The sequence below is a fragment of the Hoplias malabaricus genome, chromosome X1 (genome assembly GCF_029633855.1).
Source record: "Hoplias malabaricus isolate fHopMal1 chromosome X1, fHopMal1.hap1, whole genome shotgun sequence".
NCBI classification, from domain to species: domain Eukaryota; kingdom Metazoa; phylum Chordata; class Actinopteri; order Characiformes; family Erythrinidae; genus Hoplias; species Hoplias malabaricus.
The window spans coordinates 18,034,808-18,059,379 of NC_089818.1; the positions used below are offsets into that span (position 1 = coordinate 18,034,808).

A 24,572-nucleotide genomic window follows, 5' to 3' on the forward strand; every position below is an offset into this window, starting at 1 on the left:
AAAATATCCTCAAAAGTGACTACATCTTTGCCTTCAACCACTAAATGTGGATTTATGAATATTCAGCTAGTCTATCTCCATTTACACTCACCAGTTGTGTGAGTCTCACCTCATGAGATGATGGGATTGATTTTTTTTATGCTTATGTCGTTTGAAACTGGTTATTTCACTGATCTCGTGTATAAAACAGTCCCACACAGACATGTGAGCCCGGTCAAACACGATATTCTCTGGAAGGGGGTCTTTAGTGGATTTACTATGTGTCACAATGTAATTCAAAAATAATCCAATTAGTCTACCCTAAAAGCACTCAAATGCGAGTCGACTCCCAGTATTCATTTGAAAGAATCGATTCAAAAGATTCAATTGGCTGCAAAACGACTCCTTGCTGGTGAGTAGTGGGAGGTCATGAGGTGAAGAGAGTGCAGGAGGCATCCTAACCGTGTTTATTCCATTTCGGCGATTTTCTGCGAGCCAGGCTGCGGAGAGAAGCATGGAGAGGAAAAGGTGGGAGTGCTCGGCTCTCCCGAATGGTTGGAAAAGGGAAGAAGTGACCAGAAAGTCGGGCTTGTCCGCGGGGAAAAGCGATGTCTATTATTTTAGGTACTGCTGCTGGTTCAGCCAGGGGGAGAATGTTAGCTCGGCTAACAGCTTAATGCTCAGAAGTACGGCTTTTCCAGCTCTAGGATTAAACTACCCTCAGCAAACATACAGTTTATTGTTGGATCACTTCTGAAGAGCTGAAATGCTTTACTTCAGACTCGTCTCTGCGGTCTGACTCTGGGCTATATTAAGAAATATAGTTTAGCCACCTAGCTAGCTGCCAGCTCCCCGGTGTGGTTAGCGCTGTTTGTTAACTGTTATTGTTATTGGAGCCTGTGTGCTCAGGCTGTGCTGCAGTTTGAAAAGCTTTCTGGCTGTTTTGATTACTGGAGTGCACGGTTAACCACTTAGAAATCGTATTCCTAAACTTTACTGAATTAATTGACTTAGTTATGGCTAGAAATATACACACATTTGCTAATTTTCAAAGCAAACACATCTACAAGGGGCTCTTCTACAACGCAGGAAGTCTCAGTTAACCAAATAACTTTAGCCCAGAATCGAGGACTGTCCAATAAGAAAGTCCCACAGTTCTGTTCCTACTGGACAGGTTTAACCTGGGCTTATCAGGCTAAACTGAAAAAAAAAAATCTGCTTTCAGCAGAACCCCCAAGTAATTCTGATAATTCTGCAGAATGTTGTAATCACACATTCAGTTTATTTGCTGTGTTGAACATGGCAGGTTACTCGCAAAACCTGCAGAGCTGGATGTGTACTTATTCTTACTTCAGGAAAACCTCTAATTTCATCAAAGTGTGTTTTCCACAAAAGGATTTCTCAGTAAACCTGATAACTTGAGCAAAAAAGGTGAAGCATGCTTTTTTTTTTATTCTACACTTTGGGTGTATTCAGCTAAAATGAGAAATCCTGCTTTGTGGAGTGTCCACACTTTTGCTTGGGTCTGTATATTTCTTGGCTCTCACCTGTAGAAGCTGATTGGATGGATACTGACCCAGTACCGCACCACTCAGAACAATAAAATGAGTGGTAGAGCTTATTAAAGGGAAACGTAAACCAGTTATTCAGAGTGGTTTGATGTGAAATGATTCATTGTTGAGAAATGTCCCAGAGCTCTGATTAAAATTTATTACAGTGGTGGTGATAGAGGCCAGAGGTCACTATAGTTCACGCAAATATTGCCCTATTTGTCTACTAACCATGAGATAACGTGTATGCATCATGTATGACACAGACAGTGGAAAGTAAATTATAAACTTTGGAAACCATCTCGCTTTAGCACTCTAAAGGATTATACGGGCGCTTCAAAAGGCAACGACTTTGTCTTAAGCTCTCCAAGACTGTAGCTGTCTTTGGTATTGAGTTTTTACGACTGCAAAAAATGAATTTTTCTTTGATCACCATTATCTTTTTCGTTCTTAACAAATGTGTGTTGTGACTTAATCTTGCAAACTAAAGTACTGCACATGTTAATACATCGAGATGTTGGGATTTCCAGAAAAACTGAGAGGATTCGTCCCAAGCCATTGATCGCAGTTTTGACTTTTGCTTCTGTAACCTGAATCTGTAAAGGCCAATTTTTTAACGTTATTTTCATTCGTATACACAGTCCCACAGGAAAGAAATTTCGGAGTAAGCCACAACTGGCCCGATACCTTGGAAATTCTTTGGACCTGAGCTCTTTTGATTTCCGTACAGGAAAAATGATTATGAGCAAACTGAACAAGAACAGACAGCGTCCACGCTTTGACCACAGTGGCCCAAATAAGGTAGGTTAGTTGGGGAAACCCAAAGGCTTTTTTTTAGGTGCATTTTATTGTTTAATGTATTTATTCTCTATAAATAAGTTATCGTCGCTGTCCAATTAAAAACACGTATCTCTCAAAATAGAAATTTAACAGGAGAAGGAAAAAACCTTAACTTTCGTTGGAAGGCAGAGTAAAAATTTGTTTAGCCGACTAATTTTAGAGCATTTCTATTGGTTCATTCATTATGAATGTGAGCTGTGTTCAGAAGATGTAGTAAATTAAAAATCCACTAATATGGAGATGCATGTTTTTAACTGGACAGCTATGTTATGCACCTTGTTAATACTTGCACGTATGATGTGTAAATCATGGTTTATTTTTGCTTGTTCCATATTTAATTTTAAGGGGAAGCCTGATCTGAACACCTCTCTACCAGTGAGACAAACCGCGTCCATTTTCAAACAGCCTGTTACCAAGGTCACAAACCATCCAAACAACAAAGTTAAGTCTGACCCTCAGAAGGCTGTGGAGCAGCCAAGACAGGTAACCAAACAGACCTTTAAAGGCTAAGCACCACTTAATGGACCTCCATGAATATTTGACATTATTGTAGTTACTGACAAATATAAGTATGAATTAAAATGAAAATAGCAGCTTAATTTGCTTTAAAACTGACAATTTTATTAAATTGACGGAAAAAACCCGAGCTCGCTACGGAAATTCTTGAACGCAACCGTGACGTCACTGGTGGACAACAGCTGAACAACGCCGCGGTAAAACACCGTTATGACTGACTGTTATGACAGTATCTAGCTAAATAACCAACATTATTCATGACAGTAGCCTAGCAATAAGCTAAACTCAGATTTAGAGGTACCATTATTCTTGTAAATGTGATCGAAGTGGAACTCGAGTTCATCCGACACTATAAACCTCCGTAATGCAGCTACGTAGCCGAGTATAATCTGAGCCACCGAGTTTAGCGAGTCAAGCTAACGTTAACTAACACCAACTAAAACAGGCGAAGTGAGTGTCCTTACCCTGTTTACCTCCATGTTACAGAGGCTCTTGAACATCTTTCGTTGGTGTCCTTACATGCCCATAGTGTTGGAAAAGCGCCAGTGAAATGAGCTACAGATAACGGAGTGAGCGGATGGTCCTTTCCAAAGTGTCCGTTTAAAGTTGACAAATTTAGTCCATTTTCTGGATATTTTAGGATCTTTGGGCCATTTGTTCACAGATGTCCCACTGTACATTGAATGATTGCAGCCAAAAACAACACACCTTTTCGTCATTTTGCATTAAATTAAGTGCAGCTTCTAGAGTTGTTGTCCACCATCTACGTCACAGGCAAGAGTTTCCGAACACCGTTGGGGGGGGACACCAATGGTCTTTTAAACCTTTGTTTAAAAGGTTGTTGAATTAGTAAGAAATAACATGTTTTCTGACTATCAATAAACACAAGTTAGGAACTCAAACTCAAATTTGTTTGACACTTTCATATCATATAAGTTTGTCAGGCAAGAGCTGAGTTTTCTAAAAGAATTCAAATGAATGAACAGATCCCCACAACTTTGGTATTTTTTTCAGTCTTAGTACAGTGTTGTATACTTTTTGCATCCATGTTTAATTTTTAATGTTGGACCACTTTCTACCATGACTGATCTTTGTTCACGCTAATCTGAGATTATAAAATTTGAAAAACATTTAGACATTTTTATAGAATCTAAACAAAACTTAAACATGAACATTCAAATCTAATCTGTGATCATCTTCCTCAGCTCTTCTGGGAGAAGAAACTTACAGGACTGAATGCGTATGATATAGCTGAAGAGTTAATGAAAACTATGGATCTTCCCAAAGGCCTACAAGGTGATTGTCTGGTTGGGAAACTTGACCCAAACCTGATTGCATCAGGGATTGATCTCTCTTTAAGATCTTTCTGTAGTAAGAACATTTGTAGTTGATGTGACAGTCTTGTAAGAAGTGTGTTTATTGTGAATCAAATCCAGTAGTATGTTATTTTTCATAGCTATTTACCAGCCCTTTATCATTAGGTGTTTTCAAGCTCAAGTCTTCCAAAAACTATTTTAGAACTAGAAACATGTTCATATGTTTAGTGACCGTCATACACACATTACAATAACAATCTGCATGCATGAAGATTTTTTTTTAATGATTGAAGTGCCTCATTTCCCCTTTTTAAACTGTGTAATGTCTGAAAGTGTCCTCCACCACAGGGGTCGGCCCAGGCTACACGGATAAAACCCTCCTGTCAGCCATCGCCAGTGCCCTGCATACCACCTCTGCTCCCATCACAGGACAGCTATCTGCTGCTGTGGAGAAGAACCCTGGAGTCTGGCTCAACACCACGCAGCCCCTCTGCAAGGCTTTCACAGTGACAGATGAGGACATCAGGTACACTAGCACAAACTAATATTACTCTACATATTACTCTCCCAGTCTTAATGCTTCAAGAGTTTAGCTCAGTTCACAAACACAGGCCACACACCAGCACTTATTTTTCAAAGCTGCACAGAAACAAGGGCAAATCCAAGTATTCTGAATGATGCATGAATTACTTTATGTACAATAATTCAAACATGAAAAATCCTGTGTGAAACAGCCATAACTAATTGTAGTAAATCAAAAGAACGAAAAGGGATCATCACGCTTAAGTGCTAACTGTTTTATTCCATTAAAAATGGTTCTGGTAATGGAACAGTATTTTTTCAAGCAGCTAAATCTTCCATGATGGTGTTTGCTTGATTCCACCATCTATTGGCTGTGGTTGGTATTTATTACTGAACTGAAAACTAATATCATCTTCATATATTTATTGACAGTATTGATATTGATTGCTTAACTGGAATCTAAGCATTTTTCAGGTTGTCAAATATTCCATGCAGTACTACACAGGATCAGTTTGGTTGTAGTTTGTAAACATAAGTTAATTTAGAATCCTATTCGGAGCACACCAAAAAAGTTGGGTACTTGGCAAAAGATAAGTAAAAATGTATAGAAAATCAATTTTGTTTTGAAGCATTACTTAATAAACAGGTGGATATAAGATGAAAATGAGTGTTAATTAAAGGCTCAGTCTTTGTAAGCAGAATGGGTTTTTGCTCGTCACTTTATGCCAGAGCTCATGAGAGAATTGTTGCAGTTCAAACTGTATTAAACATTTTTGAATCACAATTTCATGAAAAACATTCAGGGAATCTGGATAAATACCGGACCATGCTAGACACTAATGTAACCTTTGAGCCCTCAGATGGCACTGCATAAGAAGCTGTCATGCTACACTGATAAATATTGATAGCCACATGGGCTTGGGAGTACTTCAGAAAACTGTGGGTCTGCCTGGGCTATTTCTGAGTGTGCCGCAGGCATCCATTTTTAATTTATTTATATTTAACAAATATAATTAGTTTTGTTAGTGAATTTCAAATCTTTTTTTTGTTTGTTTATTAAATAAATATTCAAGAAAATTTATGAAGTGTTTATTTCAGTTTTTATTGAATTTTTCGAAACCTTTCTGGAAATGGGGTTGGTGTATTCATGTCTACTGGCAGCATACATTTAAAATAAAAGTCCATCCACTACAGGAGGAGTATTTTAATGCAGCCCTTCTGTCACTTTAACGTTGCGCAGTTTGTCACTGTCTGTGTTACGAGCTGCGCTACGACTGAACCAAGCTGATGGGTCATACGTCATGCTAAGTTAGGATGTGCCATTACAACACTGTGTTGCAGGAAGCAGGAGGCTCTGGTGTACAGTGTGAGGAAGAGGCTGGAGGAGGCTCTAATGGCTGATATGTTGGCTCATGTAGAAGAGGCCACTGTTGATGCAGTGTCTCTGAAGGAGGAGTCAAGCAGCAAAGAAGAGGCTCTATAACCATGGTAAGGGAAAAAAAAATTTCCAGTAATGATCAGTCTACAGATTTGAGGACTGATTATTTATAAGTGGTTTATTTCTGGTTATTGGTAGCGATTAGATTTTATCCAGCGTTATTGGAATCAAACTATATTTCGTGTACCTTTTTTATATGTTTATTGGTCAGTTTCATATTACCACTATTTTGCAAAAACGCATGAACTCAAAAACTAAAATCTGCTGTATTGAGTTAGCATTTTAGCACAGAAAATACATAAGGAATAAAAGTTAAAATTAATTATTTTTATATCAAATTCACATATTGAACAAGTGCAGTTTTCAAATAGCAAGAGCTGCCTTTTTAATTCTAGCCTGCAATATCAAGAACAATGTTGTAACATGGTTTAAATGGTGACATTTAGATTATATATAACAGATGGACCTGTCAGAGGCACCCAAACACCACTGTGTACATGACAACGACCACAACTACATGCCAATCTGTAACCTTGCTATAGTTTTTAATGAAAGAACACAAGTCTGGGTGGAGCTTTAATAGATAACTTTAGTTGAGTTCTGCAAAATGTTGAAGTGTTTTTTTTTTTTTTACAGTGTCTGATATAACATCCTCTTTGATCAGTGATTCTGAGGGGACCGGTGTGGACCACAGTATTCCTCTGCTGAGTTGAAAACCAGGACCTGACAGCTCATGCTGTTTCTCAGTGTAAAAGTCATACTTTTGCTACCTGTTTCTTACAGTTCCCCTCTGAATTAAGTGTGAAACTTAATGTTTTATATATGCAGTTTTGTGGGACATTTTGTACTTCACACTTTTCTCCATTTTCTGCTATAAGTAATAGTGTTTTACTTTAATTTGCTAGGCATTTTACACCTGTTTCTTGCCATACTGAAGTTGTAAATGTGAGAAAGTTGCTTTATATTCTCACAGATACATGGAGTGTCTAATTTTCTACAGGCAGTACATGCAGTTTTAAGAGAGTGTTACACTAAATTATATTTACATGTGGCTCTACAGTGTGTTTCCCAAAAGCTAATAATAGAACAATTGAATTACAGTCCTAAAGTCCTGTTCTGACAGAAGCTAAGACTGTTACTAAATTAGGGTCAGATTAAGAAAAATGCGTAAATGGGCTTAAAATATTTGGGGTTTTAATTTATCTGATTATTTTGCTTAACATTTTTAACTTTTCCTTTTGGATTTTGGCACCTGTCTTCCATTATAAGTGGTACAAGTCAGTGGGGGCAGAGCATCTATGATGTCATAATGATTCTGTTGTAATCAACCGTAAACGACAGGTCGAGATGAAAAATAATAAGCTCCTTCTTTGTTCTTGGAATGATGTAATAACTGATCAAATTGAACTCTCAAAGCGCATGTTAGAGTGAAACACTGAACATCTTTAACCAACGGTTTTTATTATTGGTGCTTTTTTCTGTCTTTTTTTTTTCTCTGTAGATTACAGAGATATATATTTGGCTGGGTTTTTTTTTTTTTGAGAGTCTGAATCATTCACAGTTGAAAATAAATGTGCAAAAAAATTGGCCAATGTGAAAGCTGCAAGAAGCTGTCACCGTATTTTCTTTATTGATTCTAGCAATTCTCTAAACAATTTTTACCCCTACACTCCCTTACCCTTTTTAAATGTATCCTTTGTATCTACAGGCGTATCATCTCAAAATCAATAAAAGATTCAACAATGGCCATTACTTAATGCAAACAGGAAACTTTGAATTATAAGATAATGTTTTGGTTTATAAGCTCTTGTTCTTTCACATTCATGGTCAAGAAAAAGGTGGTAAGCTCTTAAGCTATTAAAGGCTAGTTGTTCAGACAGAGATTAAGTACCATATCTTAGACTAATTACCTGTAGGGATTCCCAGTGAAAAAAGCCCTTTAGTCTGGTACTTACTTAATCTCTTTGGAGAATTGGTCCATAAATTCTACTCTTGAGAAGATGTTGGCTGATATGAGTGTTACTGTAAAAGAAAACTACATTTAGTGAAGATCTGTTATTTTGTGGTTCTCAATCTCTTGGATCACTTTTTTTGTTTTTGTTTTTCATATGGTGCATGTGGGGGTAGGGGTGAATTTTCAATTTATAGGTTTATTGTGTTACAGAAGTTTAGAAGTGCTTTGTCTTTTTCTCATTTTATTTCCTTTAGTTATGAGAAATGATAGACGAGCAGAGATTAAAGGCCATTGCTTATCAGTGCAAGACGAGAGACGGTGTGTTAGCAGTGGCTTCAATTCTGGTGCATGAACATATTAACCTCAGTTAATGCTGGACTAGGGTCAGGATTCTTTTTTTTTTTTTTAAACCCAAAGAAAAAGAAAACTGATCCCTGATCAGCCCACATCTGACTGATGCAATTCAACACATTCATCCAAGAAGACTGTTTTGAACACAATTTTTAAATCTTTTTTTTATTTTTATGGATACAGTATATATTTTTACCCGTGCTTAAAGTCATTTTTGAAATAACATGTTCCTTGAGCTTAAAGTCAGCTGAAATTGTGTAAAATGTTCTTTTTTTTATAAAGACGGGTTTTCGCCTGATTGTGTTTTACACATTTAATAAATGTAATAATCTATGAATGGTCGGGGGGGCTATCATTTTGTACTTTATGCAGTTTTGAGTGTTTGGATCTAAATGCTTTGAGAGAAGACTCCCTCAATATGGGCTTAATTTTATGAACTGATTAATAAAATTCTCTTTCATTAAATTGTTCTGCTGTGTCTCATGAATGATTGAGGGAAGAGAAGTCTGGAGACTGGGAGGGAAGTATACAATGGGATGAAATTATTCTGTCTTATTTAGCATTACTAAATTAACTTTATAAGTCCTGAAATCGAACTTAACATTGGACAAAAAATGAGATGCTACATAGAGGCTACATTGTCATCATGGACATAATTTAAAAATAAGTTTTAATCTTGTCAAATTTTCTACTGTTTGGGTCGATGGCATTGGTCCAAATTTTTTTTTTTATATTGACATTCATTAAAACTTGGGATATGTACACTGGATAAATCATGAAATGTGCACTGTGCAAGCATTAAAGCACTTTATGTATTAATGTTTCCAGCTGCAGCACCCGAGTATGATATATTTACAAAATTCAGTAAATAATGCTATTTTTAAATTGACAGGAGTTGTCCTTTGACAATTAGTTTATATATATATATATATATATATATATATATAATACATTAGAAATCTGCATTTTGTGGCTGAGGATGTAAAATGTCTGGAGAGAGAGACGGTTTGTAGGAAAGCCGGGGGTCCTGTCCGCAGTTGGTAAATAAAGTGCCCTGCGTCCGGTTGTATGTCATAACCGGCGCGCGGGTACGCGCAGGCGCGCCACCGGCTCTCCGCGCGCCTATTGCGTGGCCTTTGAACCCATTGTTGTGTCGCGGGTGACGTCAGCGCCGTCGGTGTGCGCGAGAGACAGGGCAGAGCGGCGGGCGTGCGCGTGGCGAGACAAAGACAACGGAGAAACGAGGCACAAGACACGGGCTCGGTGTGTGTGTGTGCACACATACGTGTTTCTGTTTGTTTTTACTGGTTTGTGTGGCTCTCCGCGCTATGGAAATGTGAAGGACTACGCGAGCGGACACACCGAGCGATGGCAAAGTGAAGATATATATGTGTATTTTTAAAGAATTTATTAATTTATTTATTTACCCGGTCTCTTTCTCTCCGCTCTGTTTTTAAACCCTTCCCTAACGTAAAACAAAGAACCAAAAAAACTTAAACACTTGTCTACAGTTTAACGCTATCCCTGTGTGGGCTCAGAGAAGAGGAACCGGGAGGTGAGTGTAATGGGCTCTTGTCTTTTTCGCCGTGTTCTGAACTTGCGCTGTGCGGAGCGGGCTGCGGGGCTCTGGGTTGGGAGGCTGCTGCTTGTGGTGAGGTTGAAGCTGGCTTCCCTTTTTACATTTTCCGCTCCACCTTAAAATGCTGTGGCAGTTGAGATTCTTGCGCCGGAATGTTGGACTGCACCGACATTTTAAGGTGGAACGGAACATTTAGGAAAGTAAGCCAACTTCTGCCTCGTTAGCTGTTTGTAGGTTGATGTTCTCCACAAACAAAGGCGGCGACAACGTGACTTGCCTCCCCTTGCTAACAGGCTAACATTACTTTCTGCTTAACAATAAAATATATAGATTAAAACTGAGAAATTATTTTCTTCTGCCGGTATGTGTCTGTTTGCAGTGTAAACCCTCGTTATGTGTGCCGTATTCGCGCGCACACGCTTTATTTTAAGAAACGAACGCTTGTTAAAACATGGGCTGCGTCTCGCATTGCTCCAGGCTCCCTATGTAGTGCCCACTTTGGCGGTCCCCCTACAGCCAAATGCAGCGCATTTTTAATTGTTTGTCCCTCTGTTTTTAGTTATTATTCAACAGTGAGTTGTAAAAGTACGTGGTTTCTTTTGTGTATGCTGTTTCCTTTTGTGTACAGGTCATTTTTACTGTCATATATAGGGAGCAGTGAGTTATGTGGGACGGAGCCCAGTGTGCTGCTAATTGTGATGCTATGTAGCCGCGTTAGCTTGTCGGCTAACAAAAAAAATTGGAGAAAGAAACAATAAGGACAAAAGCGGAGACGAGCTGGCGGTAACGGTAAAGTCTTGAGTGTGGCACATGAACTAGACTCTGGGACGTAGTCTGTGGGCAACGGTTAATTCTCAGTGTATGCACTTCTTACTGTATTGTTCGTCTGAATCCGATTTTTTGTGGTTTCTTTCAGAGAGCCGTTCCCACCCTAAAAGACAGCCCGGAGTCTGATGCACATCCACGGGGACAGTTACTATGCCTAGCCCCTTGTTCCACCCTGAGATTATGGATCACGACGTGCAAAACGGGGTCCCTCTGCCCCGGGAATCGGACCCCGAGTCCCGGGACGAGGACCATCAGGAGGCGCTCCGCTTCGCTCTGGACCAGCTCTCGCTCATGGGGCTCGACAAAGTGGATCCTCTGGACGGCACGACGGGGACCACCGTGCCTGAGAACTGTAACGGCAGCGGAGGTGGATACGTCGACCTCCAGATGCTTGAGCACCGTGAGTCCCCCACCTCCTGCTCTCCGTCTCCGGAGTACTACGGTCCGGGAAGCTACCACCTGAGCGGCCCGCACCCTCACCCGGTTTCCAACGACCAGGGCTCGGTTCTGTGTAGCCGAAAGAGGAGCGTGAACATGACCGAGTGTGTGCCCGTGCCCAGCTCCGAGCACGTCGCTGAAATCGTTGGACGGCAAGGTATAGAGTTACATAGAACTTAATGCATGCTTAAGGTGAATAAACAACAACAGAGTAACTTTGCCTTTGTCTGGGAGCTGCTGGAGTACAGTGTTCGCTGATGTACTCACTTAGAAATCAAAAATAAACAGTAATGCATGTTCACTCGGTATACACGCTTGACCTTTGGAAAGTAAACAACAACAACCACAACAGAAAAAACCTTCTCTTTGTCCTGGGGCTGCTGGAGAACAGTTACAACTCTTTTGCAGAAAGGTGTTCAATAGTTTGACGCTATTTTTACATATTTATTTGAAATGCAATGCATGTTACACGTTAAAGAAACGTAAACAACAACAATAACAGCAGCAGCAGCAGGGAAACTCATCCTTTGTCTGGGGGCTGCTGGAGAGAGGTAGCGAGCTGTCATGTTGACGTCCACTCCTAGCAAAAACAAGCTCTACTTAGACCTGGAAAGGGGTTCTTAAAGATATCTAGAGCCATTTAAGAACCTTATTCAAGTAGGCAAATGGTCTTTGGATGTTTATTGGTTTTATACAACTTCCCTTTACTGTTTAGTTCCTGTGTTTGTGAAATTAATAACAGGGAATGCTTTATTCTTTGTCTGGTGGCTACCTGAAAGAAGCAAGGCACTGTCACATATCTACAATTATTTGTTGTTGATGCAGGTCATAGAAGCTTTAATTTTTTCAGTATTTTAACATTTGTAAAAATAGTGGAACGTTTTTTTGACCCTGTGTAGAACTACGTACCTGAGACACTCCATTAGCAAGCAGTGAGTTCTGAATGTTTTTGGTTCATGGGTTTTATATGGAAATGAACAATTTCTCTAACCCAGAGAACCTTCCAGAACCATTCTTAGGGAGTGTAGATGTTCTTGCCGGTAAAGTACAGGGAGGGTTCAGGCAGTTATGAGATTCTGAAAGCCTTCTCTCTTTGTCTGGAGTGAGCTTGTGAGAAGTTATAGTTGTGGTGTTTGTGTGTTACTCTCTCTTAGCAAACAAGGTTATTTGAATATAGAGGATACTCCACATCTCTGAGAGGAACCAGTGGTTCTTAAGGGGCTCTGGAGTGGCATTTTCTTGTATTTGAAAGAGTGTGAGGTGTTATGAAAGAGTAAGGTCAACGCCGGCGTGTGGCTTGTTTTTGCAGAGCTTAAAACTCCATTAGAAACGTGTAAACGATATATAAGATTTGGGAGAACGGGGGAAATGCTTTTGCCACGGGCCTGATTGTCTGGTTAGACCTTCTCGGGCAGATGGAAGTAGCTTTAGAGGGAGAGGGGGAGGGGGTCAAACAAAGCGGCAGATTGTCGGGTAGTCTGGACGTGTCTAGCAGCCTGCCCCCAAACAAAAGAAGCGTATCGACCGACGCCTTTTGGCCAGGCCCAAGTCCACGTACACGCACTGGACTTCTGCCTCGCTTGGTTCTTTATGACCGACCGACGCCGGTGACCGTGTTTATGTCTGTATTGTTGATAACGCTGTGCGCAAAGTAGGGCCGCTGCGCCCCGGGACGCGTCAGGGCGGTGTTTGCTGCCTCTGCGGCGCACGGGGTGCAGTAACCGCGCTGAACCCGGGCTTTAAGCCCAGGTTTCGTGCTTTTTCACACACTATCGTCCGCACTCGCGGCAAACCGAAAGGGCCGCGGAGCCGAAAGCGTCTGAGCGCTGCGTACGGCATTGTTCTCTTTGTTTGAAAAAGCCATGCTTTCTGCCTCCGACGATGACATCACGCAGCACGCTCGCCATTGGCCGCGCGCAGGAAGCCGAGCGCTTTTAAAGCGACAGGAGCGCGGTGTTGGGTAACAGCGCTGCTACATGCTAACAGCCCTTAAACCTGAGAGAAGAACGACACATATGTACACACTAACGGCCCCACCTTAACGTCCCCTCCAGAAAACATGTCGGTTTTACACTTTAAACCGTTAAACCGTGTTCAGAACCCACTCCCCTAAACCAAACCCTTTGTTATGTAAGTGACTAGCCTTCATGCTATACCATGCATCAGTGTAGCACATGACAAAGGCACCACAGCAGCTAGGTACTTTACAAATATATTTTGCTCTGTACAAAAAGTCTTAATTGTCATATTTACATTTTTCTATTTATGGTGTTTTGATGGTAATTTGAAAATCCCAACTGCCATTAGATTCTCAATCATCCATAAGCAGTGAACCAATTGAAAAAGTCCCTTTTGAATGGAGATTTTATTTTTTTTTTGCTTTAACTTCACACTGAAAGTTAATGTTCTTTGACTCTCCTATGAAGTTATTGTTTTGAAAATGCAGTTTCTTGCCTTAAAAGTCATTAGTTTGATCGCTTGGACGAGCAGGGAACTAACTCAGGGTACAGCACTTTCTCCTACCTCAAAATCTATGGCCTGTATGCCCTCAAGCAAGGCACATAACCCCTAAACCCTAACTGCTTTGCAACACTGAGGCGGCTGCCTGCTGCTTTGGGTGTGTTCCCACTGCCCCAATCATTAGTGTGCCATGGATGGGTTCAATGCAAGGTCAATATCTTGTCATTTGCTTTCTAACCTTCCAGACTCAGGTTCTAACTTTTTACTGCAAATTTTATAAAATGGTTAAAATGCTTTTCTGTTAACTCTTGTTTATTTGTTAATTGTGTTGTCTACAGTGTTATTTTTTTTTTTTTTAATATTTGTCCTTTTCTGCATAGGAACAAATTCTCTAAATGCTCCTTAAACGTGTGTTGTTTATTTTTGTTGACAGTCAAGACAAAGGAAAGAGGGCAAAGAGATGGAGGTTATAAATACACAATCATTAGACAGAGGTGTTCATATACTTTATAAAGTTCAGGTTAAGTAAGGCAAAGTTGTCAGGCTTTAAGTGTCGTGGGCCATGCTGGGTTACTGTTACTGCTGTAATTTGTAGATTTCTCCTAGAGCATGTTAAATATCTACCTTTTTTTAAAATTGCAGGTTGCAAGATCAAAGCCCTTAGAGCAAAGACCAACACTTACATCAAAACCCCTGTCCGAGGAGAGGATCCAGTGTTTATAGTAACCGGCAGGCGCGAGGATGTTGAGATGGCAAAACGTGAGATCATCTCTGCCGCAGAGCACTTCTCCATGATCCGCGCCTCTCGTTGCAAAGCTGGAGCCGGTGGTGGAGGTTCTCTTCCTGGCCCTCCTCATCTTCCTGGCCAGACCACCATCCAGGTGCGTGTTCCCTACCGGGTAGTGGGCCTGGTGGTGGGGCCTAAAGGTGCCACAATCAAGCGCATTCAGCAGCAGACGCACACGTATATTGTGACGCCGAGCAGAGAGAAAGACCCTGTGTTTGAGGTGACTGGAATGCCAGAGAACGTGGACAGAGCGCGGGAAGAGATTGAGACGCACATCACCCTCCGCACGGGTGCCTTCGTGGACCTGCAGGGCGACAACGACTTCCACAGCAACGGCACTGATGTCAGCCTCGAGGGCCTGAGCTCGTTGGGTCTCGGCGCCACTTTGTGGTCCCGTGGTAGTGGCAGTGGTCATGGTCACACAGCGCAACCCCCTCCTCCTCCACCTCCTCCACCACCGCTACCCCTTTCAGTGCACCACTCCACACGCAAGCTGTCATCTGCCTCCTACCACAATGGTGGCCTGAATTCCGACAACTATTCGACCAGCCGCCGGCCCACCGAAAGCGGCAGCCCTACGAGCCCCTTCAGCACAGGCAGCGGCAGTGGTGGGGGCTTCACCTTCGGGGGCGACACTGCTCCTGGCCTGCAGGCCACGACCTCTGACGACCTGAGCTTTGAGTTCACTGGCTCCAACATCTGGGCTCCTTTTGTGAACGGTGGCAAACAGCCGCAAGCCATCCGCCGCAACAGCAGTGGTCTCACAGGTGGCAACATCACACCACGTCTCTCACCTACCCTTCCAGCCGACTCCACGGCCCTGGACCACCCGCTGGCGCGCCGAGCTCAGAGCGATCCCCTCAGCACGTTGTCTTGGCTCCAGACAGGATCGTCCTTCTCCGGAGGAAGCAGCAGCAGCAGTGGTGGAAGCACCACCGGCTACTCATCATGCTCAGCGTCCTCGCTGCCCGGAGGGTCCCCCACCGACTCAGAAGGAGGTAGTAGTGGAGTGGCCGTGGCCTCTGGCGTCTTGGGCCGCCTTAAAGCCAGCAGCTTGGCCAGTATGGTGCCTGGCGGCGGCAGTAGGGACTGCTTTGTGTGCTTTGAGAGCGAAGTGACGGCGGCACTGGTGCCCTGCGGCCACAACCTGTTCTGCATGGACTGCGCCGGGCAAATATGCCAGTCACAAGAGCCCGAATGCCCAGTGTGCCACACCCCCGCCACACAGTGCATCCGCATCTTCTCTTAATGCCACGCTGATGAGGGTCAGGAGTTGAGGGGGAGTTGCTCTTATTAAAAACCTATTGAACATCCAACTGTCCTACTATTTAGAAAGTCTGTGAGGAGAGAGGAGGACGATTATCTGCAACCTGCCTACACATAGGATTTGACAGTAATAAGTAACATATTAGATATGACACTATTCTGATGTTGACTTGTTATTATTAATATTAATAATAATAATAATAACTATGATGACAATATTATTTGCTGACTCATGTACTTGTCCCAGGCTGTGGATTCAGCAGGTTGTTTGTGTTTTTTTGGAACAGAAAATTTCATTGTGGACAAGGAGGATGGATACCAGTGTCTTATCTTTCTTTAGGCATTAATTTTTATCTAACGCCAATGAGTCTGTCCATGTATTATACATTCCCCCTCCCCCTTCCCTTCATTTTTGCTTCTGAGCTCAGCCTGACCACAGGTTATTTTTCGCTTGAGACTTTTTTCTACTTGCAGATATTTTTCGATTTAAGCTGCATAGGTCTGCACTTTTTTCTAATGGCTCGTTTTGAAATTTTTTCAGAGGGACGGGAACGCGCTTTGTTTTTAATCCTGCGTTTTTGTGTTTTTGTTTGCGCTGTTGAAATTAGCAGCAACACTATGACAACGAGCCTGTGAGCTTGGAAAAAAAAAACGCAAGACTGTGGAGCCTGCACACCCGTCAGACCAAAATATTACAGATTTTTTTTTATTATTATTATGATTATGATTTGTTTTCTTTTTTTTTTTTTTTTATTAATGAAGAATGAAACACTTAATATTTATTCAAGTTAAGAATTGATATCCAACATAATGGTTAATGTTCAATATAAAGATAAGTAGGTAGATAGAATAGTTAACGTTGCATAAGAAATATCTTTACAGTGCTAAGAGCTTGGTGTTCCGCCTGTCTCCTGTCTTCGTCTCTCTAGCCTTGCAACCTTAAAACACTCATACTCCAGTCCAGCAGAGGGTGCTGTTAGCTCCTCTATACCCGATCAAGCTCTGTGGCTTGTGTGTCTTCTAACATAGGGCAGACTGGTCACTTCATTACCACAGACACTCTTTTTTTTGTATATGCTACTACGATCAAAAAAAGGTCATGAGATTTGTTCATTCCGGTTTTGTGCCCTGTCAGGAGAGGTGCCAAAACTAACATTTACAACACCACCACAGACATTGCACAGTCTGGAGTCGCCTTTTAGTCCACGGAAACCTTATCTGTTACAGTTTTTATTGTTCTTAGAGAGATTCTTTTAAATGTTAGCTGTCCTGGTTATTGCTGCGGAGTTGGACAGATTTAGCCTCATCTCCATCAACCACATTGTTCATGGAATTTACTGAATTTTAGGATAGATAGGTCTTTAACTTTTTGCAAGAATGTTTCTCCTTACTGTGGAGGGGTGTGTGTTTGTGTGTGTGTATGTGTGTGTGTGGAGGAGTGGGAAGTTTTGTTTTAATTAGCGGACTGTTGTAGAGCCACCCCACTTTGTGCACTGCGACACATTGCAATGTGTTTTCTTTTTTTTTTTTTCTCTCGTTCTTATTTCTTTAAATCTCCTGCAGGGGCCACAGTGGATGTATTGGGCCAAAATGGAGAAAACACCGGTCTTCCGCCCCTTCTGTTAATGAGCTCTTTAATATGCTCCTACTTTGAGTATGAGCGCCTACACAGCAGTGCTGTTCTCCACAAAACTAGTATGGAGTTTACTTCCTATGATTTCATGTCGTCGCTGTCCTGTCAAGACCTTGTATATTGTTTTGTTGCCCCCCCCCTCCGCTTACATTTAGCTGCCATTGTAAAGCCATCCAGAAGAAATCACACAGCATCACTGATGCGAGGTACCACTCTTTGGAAGCATGACAACAAATTGGTGCCCCCTTGTGGAGAGTGGTTACACTGCTAAATGCGAGTGAGTTACAAGCCTGTATAAAAATCTCATCAGATTAATAGAATTAATCTTACACATACGAGACTTTGCCACGACAGCGATGATATGCAGCCGGAACATGTTTTTGTTTGGTCCTGTGGCATGGTGAATATAGTCGGTAGCCCTTTTGAAAAGATGGATTTTTCTGACAAGCCATGACATCAGTTTCTAAAGGGCTTCCTGTGACTGCACTGCAATTCAGGTCTCATTCAGTTAACAATAACCAGGAGAAAAATCCCAATCAGAACCTGGCAGCTATATCACCCAGGGCTTCCATACACTGTTTGTGCAAACGTCCGAGAGCTGCAGCAATGGGTCAGGCGTCGGAGCAGCTAGCGATCTTCCTGGTGACCTGGCTTGGAACGGAACTGAGATAGGGACTTTAAAACACTGCATTTAAAGCCTGAGGATAAGGGTTGAGGCGTCTTGTTTTGCATATAGTTTGTGTCCATGTTTTCTGAGGTCTTAGGAGTCTGTGAAAGCAAGCAAGCCTCGTCAGTCTGGTCCACATTTCTCATACTGTGTCTTTCTTGAAGACGTGTGTTCTTGCTTTTGTCCACGTTGGTGGTGTATTGCATATAATTTTGTCGTGCCAGACCAGTTGACGGTGCCTTGGTGGTGCAGATCACTAACGACCGTCGGTCCGTTTCGGAAGCAGACACGTTATTCTGTGTTGGTTCACGCAGCACACGAGTCACCCCATTGCCTGTAGCCGAGTCGTAAACAGGGACAAGTTCTCAAGCGTTCTTTGGTTCTTTGTTTCCTGCCGTTACTTTAAACGCAGAACGTTTTTCAATAATGCGATGGAATGAAATCTCTTAAGTATTTGTTCAGTGTGTGTGTGACACGGCATCTGAGCCCGCCTTGACAAACTCTCTCTTTCGCTTATTATTATTATTTTCCCTTTTGAAACAAGTGATTTTTGTGAGTTCCTCAAAGTCTTGGGAATCTATCAGCTGAAGTTTAGGTGTTTTTTAGTGAGATTAGTTTTGAGAAACGTGTTCAAAACTGGACCGAGGGTGTTCTTTTTCTGGAAGTGTACAGTAGGAAAACAGATTTAAAGGTACAATAAGTTCCGAGTCAGTAGCGTACTGTAAAGGAGCCTCCGAATCCGTGTTGTCTGTGTTTTTAGGCACGTCTCAGAAACCTCAGAATCAGCCTTGAGGACGAACCTTTTCCTCCAACAATCCGGCACTCCCAGCCTGGACACAGACACCACAGAGACCTGGAGATGGAATGTTTTTATTTTATTTTATTTTATTTTTTTCAATCTGTAATCCCCCTTCCCCTTCCCTCCCCCTCCCTCAAGGTATAAAAACAGGGTTTACAGAAGATGTTCTGAGGAGAGCTCTAGGGCACGGTCTTACATCGGAACGGCATCGACTGCCCTGACTCTGCTCTCCTTTTTCTAGGTTTTGTTTTTGCTTTAATTTCTTTTGTATGCAGAACCAAAAGTCATTTCAATAACAAGGTTTCGGACCTTCCTGTAAATACCCTGAATTACAATCATTGGGATTTGTTTTTCCAGAAGTACAAAACTGATAAGGTTAATGTAGTTTTTAAAAACATGTATCATTATTTGTAAGTAAACTATCTGCATGTCTTGAAGCCATCAGGCGTTAGCTAATAATTTTCTAAAGAAAAAAATCGACAAAAAAAAACTTTTTACACATTTTATTTTTACAATTTATTTGCTTACCTTGACATAAATATCCCAGATTATAATGTGACCCTTTTATTACTGCAAATTTATCTTTATTTTCCATATTTCTGTTTCCTGTGTACAACATATAGGCAATTTATAACAAAATGAGAAAATTATTGAAGAAATTTAAAATTGAAATATATTTTATTTGAAAGTTTATGGACCTTCTAGCCGTGAGTTGGAACAGTTGTATACTCGTATGATTCGAACTGACTTGACGGTTATAAGAAATGTATCAAGAGTTTTATTTTTTATGCTTCTTTAATAAAATCTTGTTTTTTGTTTTCGTTTTTTACTGTAAAACAATAAACATCAGCGTCTTGGTGCTTTTCATTTGGTTTACAGCAGGACGACACCAGAGGAGTTCTTCAGTTCTGTGCACGGTGCTAAGACTCCAGTTTGAGGAGGAGTCATCATTTCTTTGTTAGGTTCTTTTAAAACAAATTGCTTTGAGATATATGGACTCTCGCAGGACTGTGATGGCACTTTACTGTACATCACTCTGGTGTCTGCATCTGCCTTTCTTTACAACTCGTGTTAACCAACAATATTGAGGAAGGTGTTGTAACTGTAGACCTTTCTGTTTTAATGAAAGGAGTGTGTAGGTGTCGTGTTGCTTTATGAAGGAGCCTAGAATAAGGGGCTACCCTTCTGCTTCATGAAACAGCCGTCCGAACCACGCCACTAGAGGACAGCAGCACTTCAGTGAGTGAATGACTGTTGAAATTGCCTTCTGTTTTTAAACTGATGTACAGTCACTGCACTTCTCTACGTTATTTCTATTCCACAAGCTGGTCTTTGTTTTGCTGGACGCCTGGTACTGATTAATCTGCAGAGATCATAGTTACACATAAAACATAGGAACAGCTTCAAAGCCCCAGCCCCTGGGTGCTACACTAATCAGGTTTGCAGTTGCCTTTTTTATTTTGTGTTGTGATTATTACCTTCAACCCTTTATTCAGGACTTCTCTATAAAATAAACTCCAGCCTTGTTCTTAAACATTCAAGTCACCAACAGGAGCCTAAGACTTACTTGGTCTTTTTGTAAAAAACCATCTCGGTGTAGAAGTGAAAGATGGCTGATTAGAGCATATTTCTCTGTTCTCAGTTGTGCCCCTCACTTTGGGAAGTTGTGTGTTTTCAAAGCTTTGCTGAAGTCTTTTCCAAATTGACCACCCTCTAATAAATTTTTACCCAGTTCCCCCTGGACACAATCTTTTGACAAGTGTTCTTTTTTTAGGGGTTATTTCGTGCCAGATGTTCCACTCTTTTACATCTTTCGGATGTCTGATACTGCCTTTGTGCCTGTGCTTTTAAAGCTTTGACTTTAACACTTCAGTGAAATATGCTATAACTGCTGTTAAAGATGCAGTCAATAACTTTGTAACTTGAAAGTGGTGACCATTAAGGGCTTGAAGGTGCACCGTCCAGTTGCTGGAATATGTTCTGGGTGCAAAAAAGTGGCAAACAATACAAACCACGCCATATATGTCCAAATGAATGCAGACACAGTGATGTTAATGGGGAAGTATTCCAAACCCACTCTAGAAATTGGATCATTGCTGTGAGATTTCCATAATTTTTTTGGATGACAGCAACAGCAGTTCTTTAAATATTTGTCAATAGAAGGGGTATCTTTTCCTCAAATACTGTATTTAAAAATCTATTTAAATTCCAGTCATTTAAAAATCCAGTCAATCCCAGTAAATATTTAGCTGTCGATTCAACGTTGAAATAACGTAATGACTGTCGTCTAATCAACGTTCTCTTAAAGTTGAAAATGAAAGTTGAAAAGACATCCAAACACAGACATTGAAAAGACGACTATTAGACGTATTGTGGACGTCCATTGACGTTATTAATTGGTCCCGAAATAAATTACTTGTATAAAACGCGTTTTGGACGTCCACTGACGTTATCGATTGGTCACCACTTAACTAACTTATTAAGATGGATTTTGGACGTCCATTGACGTTTAAAATATGTCCTTGATGGACAGACTACTCTTAGACCTATTTTGAACGTCCAGGGGCGTTCCTTGTTTACTGGGATACATTTGAAAACAAACAAAAAAAATAATAAAAAATAGATGGAGTGTGTGTGTTTTGTTCCAGTGTCTTGAAGCTCATGTGTACATTTCTGCATTAGAAAATAAGTCCAGAATCACACTGAGTGGTCAGTTTTTTAATAGGAAGCAATGCTGCATTAATCCACCACCGTCCTCATAAGAAACCATCATAGAATGAATAAAAATAAAAATTAGAAACATCCCCAGTATAAAAACATCCTCTCATGCTTATACACGCTACATTGGTTTGTTTGTTTTTTCTTTATACGGCAATGTACGCACAAGCTCTTGACTTTTTTTTTTATTTTTTTTATTTTATTCCTTTGAAAAATAAATACATTTTAAAATATCTTAAATAAAAACCAAAAGAAATGTACAGATAAATCCATCGACAGTTGGCAGCGTAACATCAAAAAGACACGTGCTGGCACATTTAGAGTTCACTTTTCCCATCATGCACTTGGTTTCTATTCACAAAGTGGGCACCATGGCAACCGCGTCCGTGGGCATGCACACATGCATATGGGGGTATTCATGCCCATTTGTGCTTGAGCCAGTGTGTGAATGTGTGTCTCTCTGTGAGTGTCAGATGATGGATGATTTCTGTTATTTTAAGCATGTGTCAACATTTCATCATCTTCACGTTCTACAGAATAAAGGCCAGAGTTGTGGGCATCCAGAGCCACATTGGATTTGGTTTCAAAAGCACAGAAGTCCGGAGTGATGTTACAAAGCCCTCAGAAGAACTCCACCACTGTTTACAACACAAACACCTTAGGCTCGATCCATTGCATCCCGCTCATAAATCAGAAATCCCTGCTTGGTTCTGACAGGAATCCTGCGTAAGTGTGTGCAAGTGTCTTTGTGCTGATTACTCTCGCTCGGCCTTGTAAACATTTTGTGTTCTATTCCTATGTAGACAAACCGCTAGCCACTACGATGTCATTTAATTGCACTATGGTTCAGTAAAACAGCAAAACTTCAATGGCTATGTCTCCGTGACTGGCTCTCATCCCACAGAAAACCACTTAAATTCATTTCTATCGTCTACTTTACCTCTCTGCTCTCTATACATACAGTATATGTAAATATACATTTATATACACCTATCAACCGCAACGTCTCAAAATTGGTCATGTTTAAAAAATGAGACTTAAATGAGGGACAATTAATTCTGGACTGTTTCTAACTCTCCAAAATATGGCAAAAAAAATGGCTGGGTTACAAAGCCAAGGTTATGATTATTGACGTGTTTTCATTTATTTCAATGGCTTCTAAAATGGAGAACCTAACTCTGCTTTTGCACTTTCTCCTATAAACTGTTATCGTCCCTTAGCCTGCACTTAGCCTTGGTATCTCCCTGTTTATCCTGGGCCAAGAGATCCAGAGCACTGTTTCTAGTCTCAAAGTATTGCTATAGAATTAAGACAGATGTGACTACATTAGACTGCACAGAACATAAGAACAGCACAGTCCAGCCAGTGATGCTGGAGACCAACAGAAGGACCAAAGCTTGTTTTACTGATAAGTTACAGCTGTGCACTTCAACATGACAAAGATGGTGCTTTTGTTTGGTGGAATCTTCTTCTAAACCTGTTAGAGAGCTAACACCACTCTTTGAATCCATTTAAGTTTCGCTTAATTATCACCAGTGGATGAATACAGATGACAGGAGTAATGGAAACCTTTTTTTTTTTTTTAAGTTGTTTTGTCTGTATTTTCTCTACATTTGTCTAGGTACCTCGCCCAGTGCTGATTATCCCCTGCGCATACAGTCTCAAGAAAAAAAGTATGGTAGAGGTACATTAATGTTCCTAAAGGTACAAACAATGTAAATGTACCTTTAAAAGGTATAACAGTGGTTTTAAATTCCAGTCGTGTTCCTTAAAGATACATTACAAATATTCGCCTTTGTAGAGAATGTAATCTTTCGTTATAGAACCGTGTAAAAAAGTCCTGAAGGTGAAAATGGGCGTATGAAATCAACACCACTATTATAGAATATGGTACAGATATGTTCCCTAACTAAAGGTAACTTGACGATACCAGTGTACACTTCCTTCAAAGTCAATCATTTAAACTTTTAGAAATTGACACTAAAGCTGAAGCAGATGGTCAGCACCTCTATAAACAGACAGAGTAACTAGGCCATCTCTCAGCCAGCAGCACCAATTAGGAGCCCCAAAAACTCATGGGTTTCTGGATAAGGATCCTTTCGTTTTTAAGAAAATTTAAAGAGACTCTTTCAAAAGGCAAATTTAGTGTCCCTTCTCAAGTTGAAGTAATCTGTTCATCAAACTTTCCTTTAACAAATACGTTAAACTGGACACCTAGACTCCCTGCCTGGGACTTTTTGGCCTGTAGCCATTACTTGTGTTTCCTTGTTTGGATTAAACAGATGAGCTACAAAATAGACTAAAACACAATGTTTACTTTTTCTCTGGTGGAGTACAGATTTCTCATGAGTCTTAAATCTGAGTAGAAATAAAGCTAATGTTTTAAAATCCAGGAAATTATTAATGATATATGAGGGGCATTTGCTTGTTTATAATTTAGCCTAGCCCACATGAACTAGCCAAGGTTAGCATTTGGCTTATATGCATAGTGCAGGCTAACTTGTAATTAGCTGGCAGAGTAAACCAACTTCTGTAGCTTAACTAGCTACTAAAGCAAAGTGGGTGAACTTTAGTGAATGTGTCCCACCCTCAAATCTCCATTTTAACACCTGACATATGTCACATATTTCCTCACCAGCACAAAGCTTGTGAAATCCTTGCATTAAATCCACACCATCATTTTTGGACTTCCAAAAGAGAACAGGTCTAACATGTACCATATGCAATTGGACAAACAAACAGAAGCCCTATAAAGCACAGCGGCTGAGCGGCACATGGAGAGAATCACAGTGTTAAAAGTGGCTTGGCTTCATCATGCACAACATGGAGGACAGGAGAGAGACAGTGCTTACTGAACCAGACAGACAGAAAGAGACAGAGAGGCAGAGGGAATTAAAGGAGTTAAACTCCTAAACATGCAACAAGGAAGGC

The 24,572-nt window shown here is 40.9% G+C and overlaps 2 protein-coding genes across 8 annotated transcripts; both read left to right on the forward strand.

The window, feature by feature from the left end:
• The first annotated feature begins 398 nt into the window (after window positions 1–398).
• On the forward strand, window positions 399–8,901 carry LOC136675707 (methyl-CpG-binding domain protein 3-like). 4 transcript variants are annotated; one of them, XM_066652422.1, is made up of 7 exons: window positions 399–507; window positions 2,171–2,330; window positions 2,715–2,852; window positions 4,091–4,181; window positions 4,535–4,727; window positions 6,065–6,211; window positions 6,798–8,901. In XM_066652422.1, exons 1-6 carry the CDS (start codon window positions 494–496, stop codon window positions 6,204–6,206), a joined length of 738 nt encoding a protein of 245 aa, XP_066508519.1. In that variant the 5' UTR covers window positions 399–493; the 3' UTR covers window positions 6,207–6,211; window positions 6,798–8,901. The 4 variants fall into 4 exon arrangements, with proteins under 4 accessions (XP_066508519.1, XP_066508520.1, XP_066508517.1 ...); XM_066652423.1 differs by having other exon boundaries at window positions 4,550–4,727; XM_066652420.1 differs by having other exon boundaries at window positions 417–603.
• Window positions 8,902–9,660: 759 nt separating this feature from the next.
• On the forward strand, window positions 9,661–16,410 carry LOC136675706 (RNA-binding protein MEX3B-like). 4 transcript variants are annotated; one of them, XM_066652416.1, is made up of 4 exons: window positions 9,661–9,729; window positions 9,948–10,021; window positions 10,962–11,468; window positions 14,414–16,410. In XM_066652416.1, the coding sequence occupies exons 3-4, from the start codon at window positions 11,024–11,026 to the stop codon at window positions 15,805–15,807; spliced, it is 1,839 nt and encodes a 612-aa protein (XP_066508513.1). In that variant the 5' UTR covers window positions 9,661–9,729; window positions 9,948–10,021; window positions 10,962–11,023; the 3' UTR covers window positions 15,808–16,410. The 4 variants fall into 4 exon arrangements, with proteins under 4 accessions (XP_066508513.1, XP_066508512.1, XP_066508516.1 ...); XM_066652415.1 differs by having other exon boundaries at window positions 9,671–10,021; XM_066652419.1 differs by lacking the exons at window positions 9,661–9,729; window positions 9,948–10,021 and adding an exon at window positions 10,610–10,630.
• Window positions 16,411–24,572: the final 8,162 nt, after the last annotated feature.

Bases quoted from the DNA above. Each gene is read 5' to 3' on its own strand.
- LOC136675707 (XM_066652420.1), top strand. From the start codon at position 494: ATGGAGAGGAAAAGGTGGGAGTGCTCGGCTCTCCCGAATGGTTGGAAA. The intron at 2,853-4,090 runs GTAACCAAACAG...CATCTTCCTCAG, and splicing joins CTGTGGAGCAGCCAAGACAG to CTCTTCTGGGAGAAGAAACT. The intron at 4,728-6,064 runs GTACACTAGCAC...ACTGTGTTGCAG, and splicing joins GTGACAGATGAGGACATCAG to GAAGCAGGAGGCTCTGGTGT.
- LOC136675706 (XM_066652416.1), top strand. From the start codon at position 11,024: ATGCCTAGCCCCTTGTTCCACCCTGAGATTATGGATCACGACGTGCAA. The intron at 11,469-14,413 runs GTATAGAGTTAC...TTAAAATTGCAG, and splicing joins TGAAATCGTTGGACGGCAAG to GTTGCAAGATCAAAGCCCTT.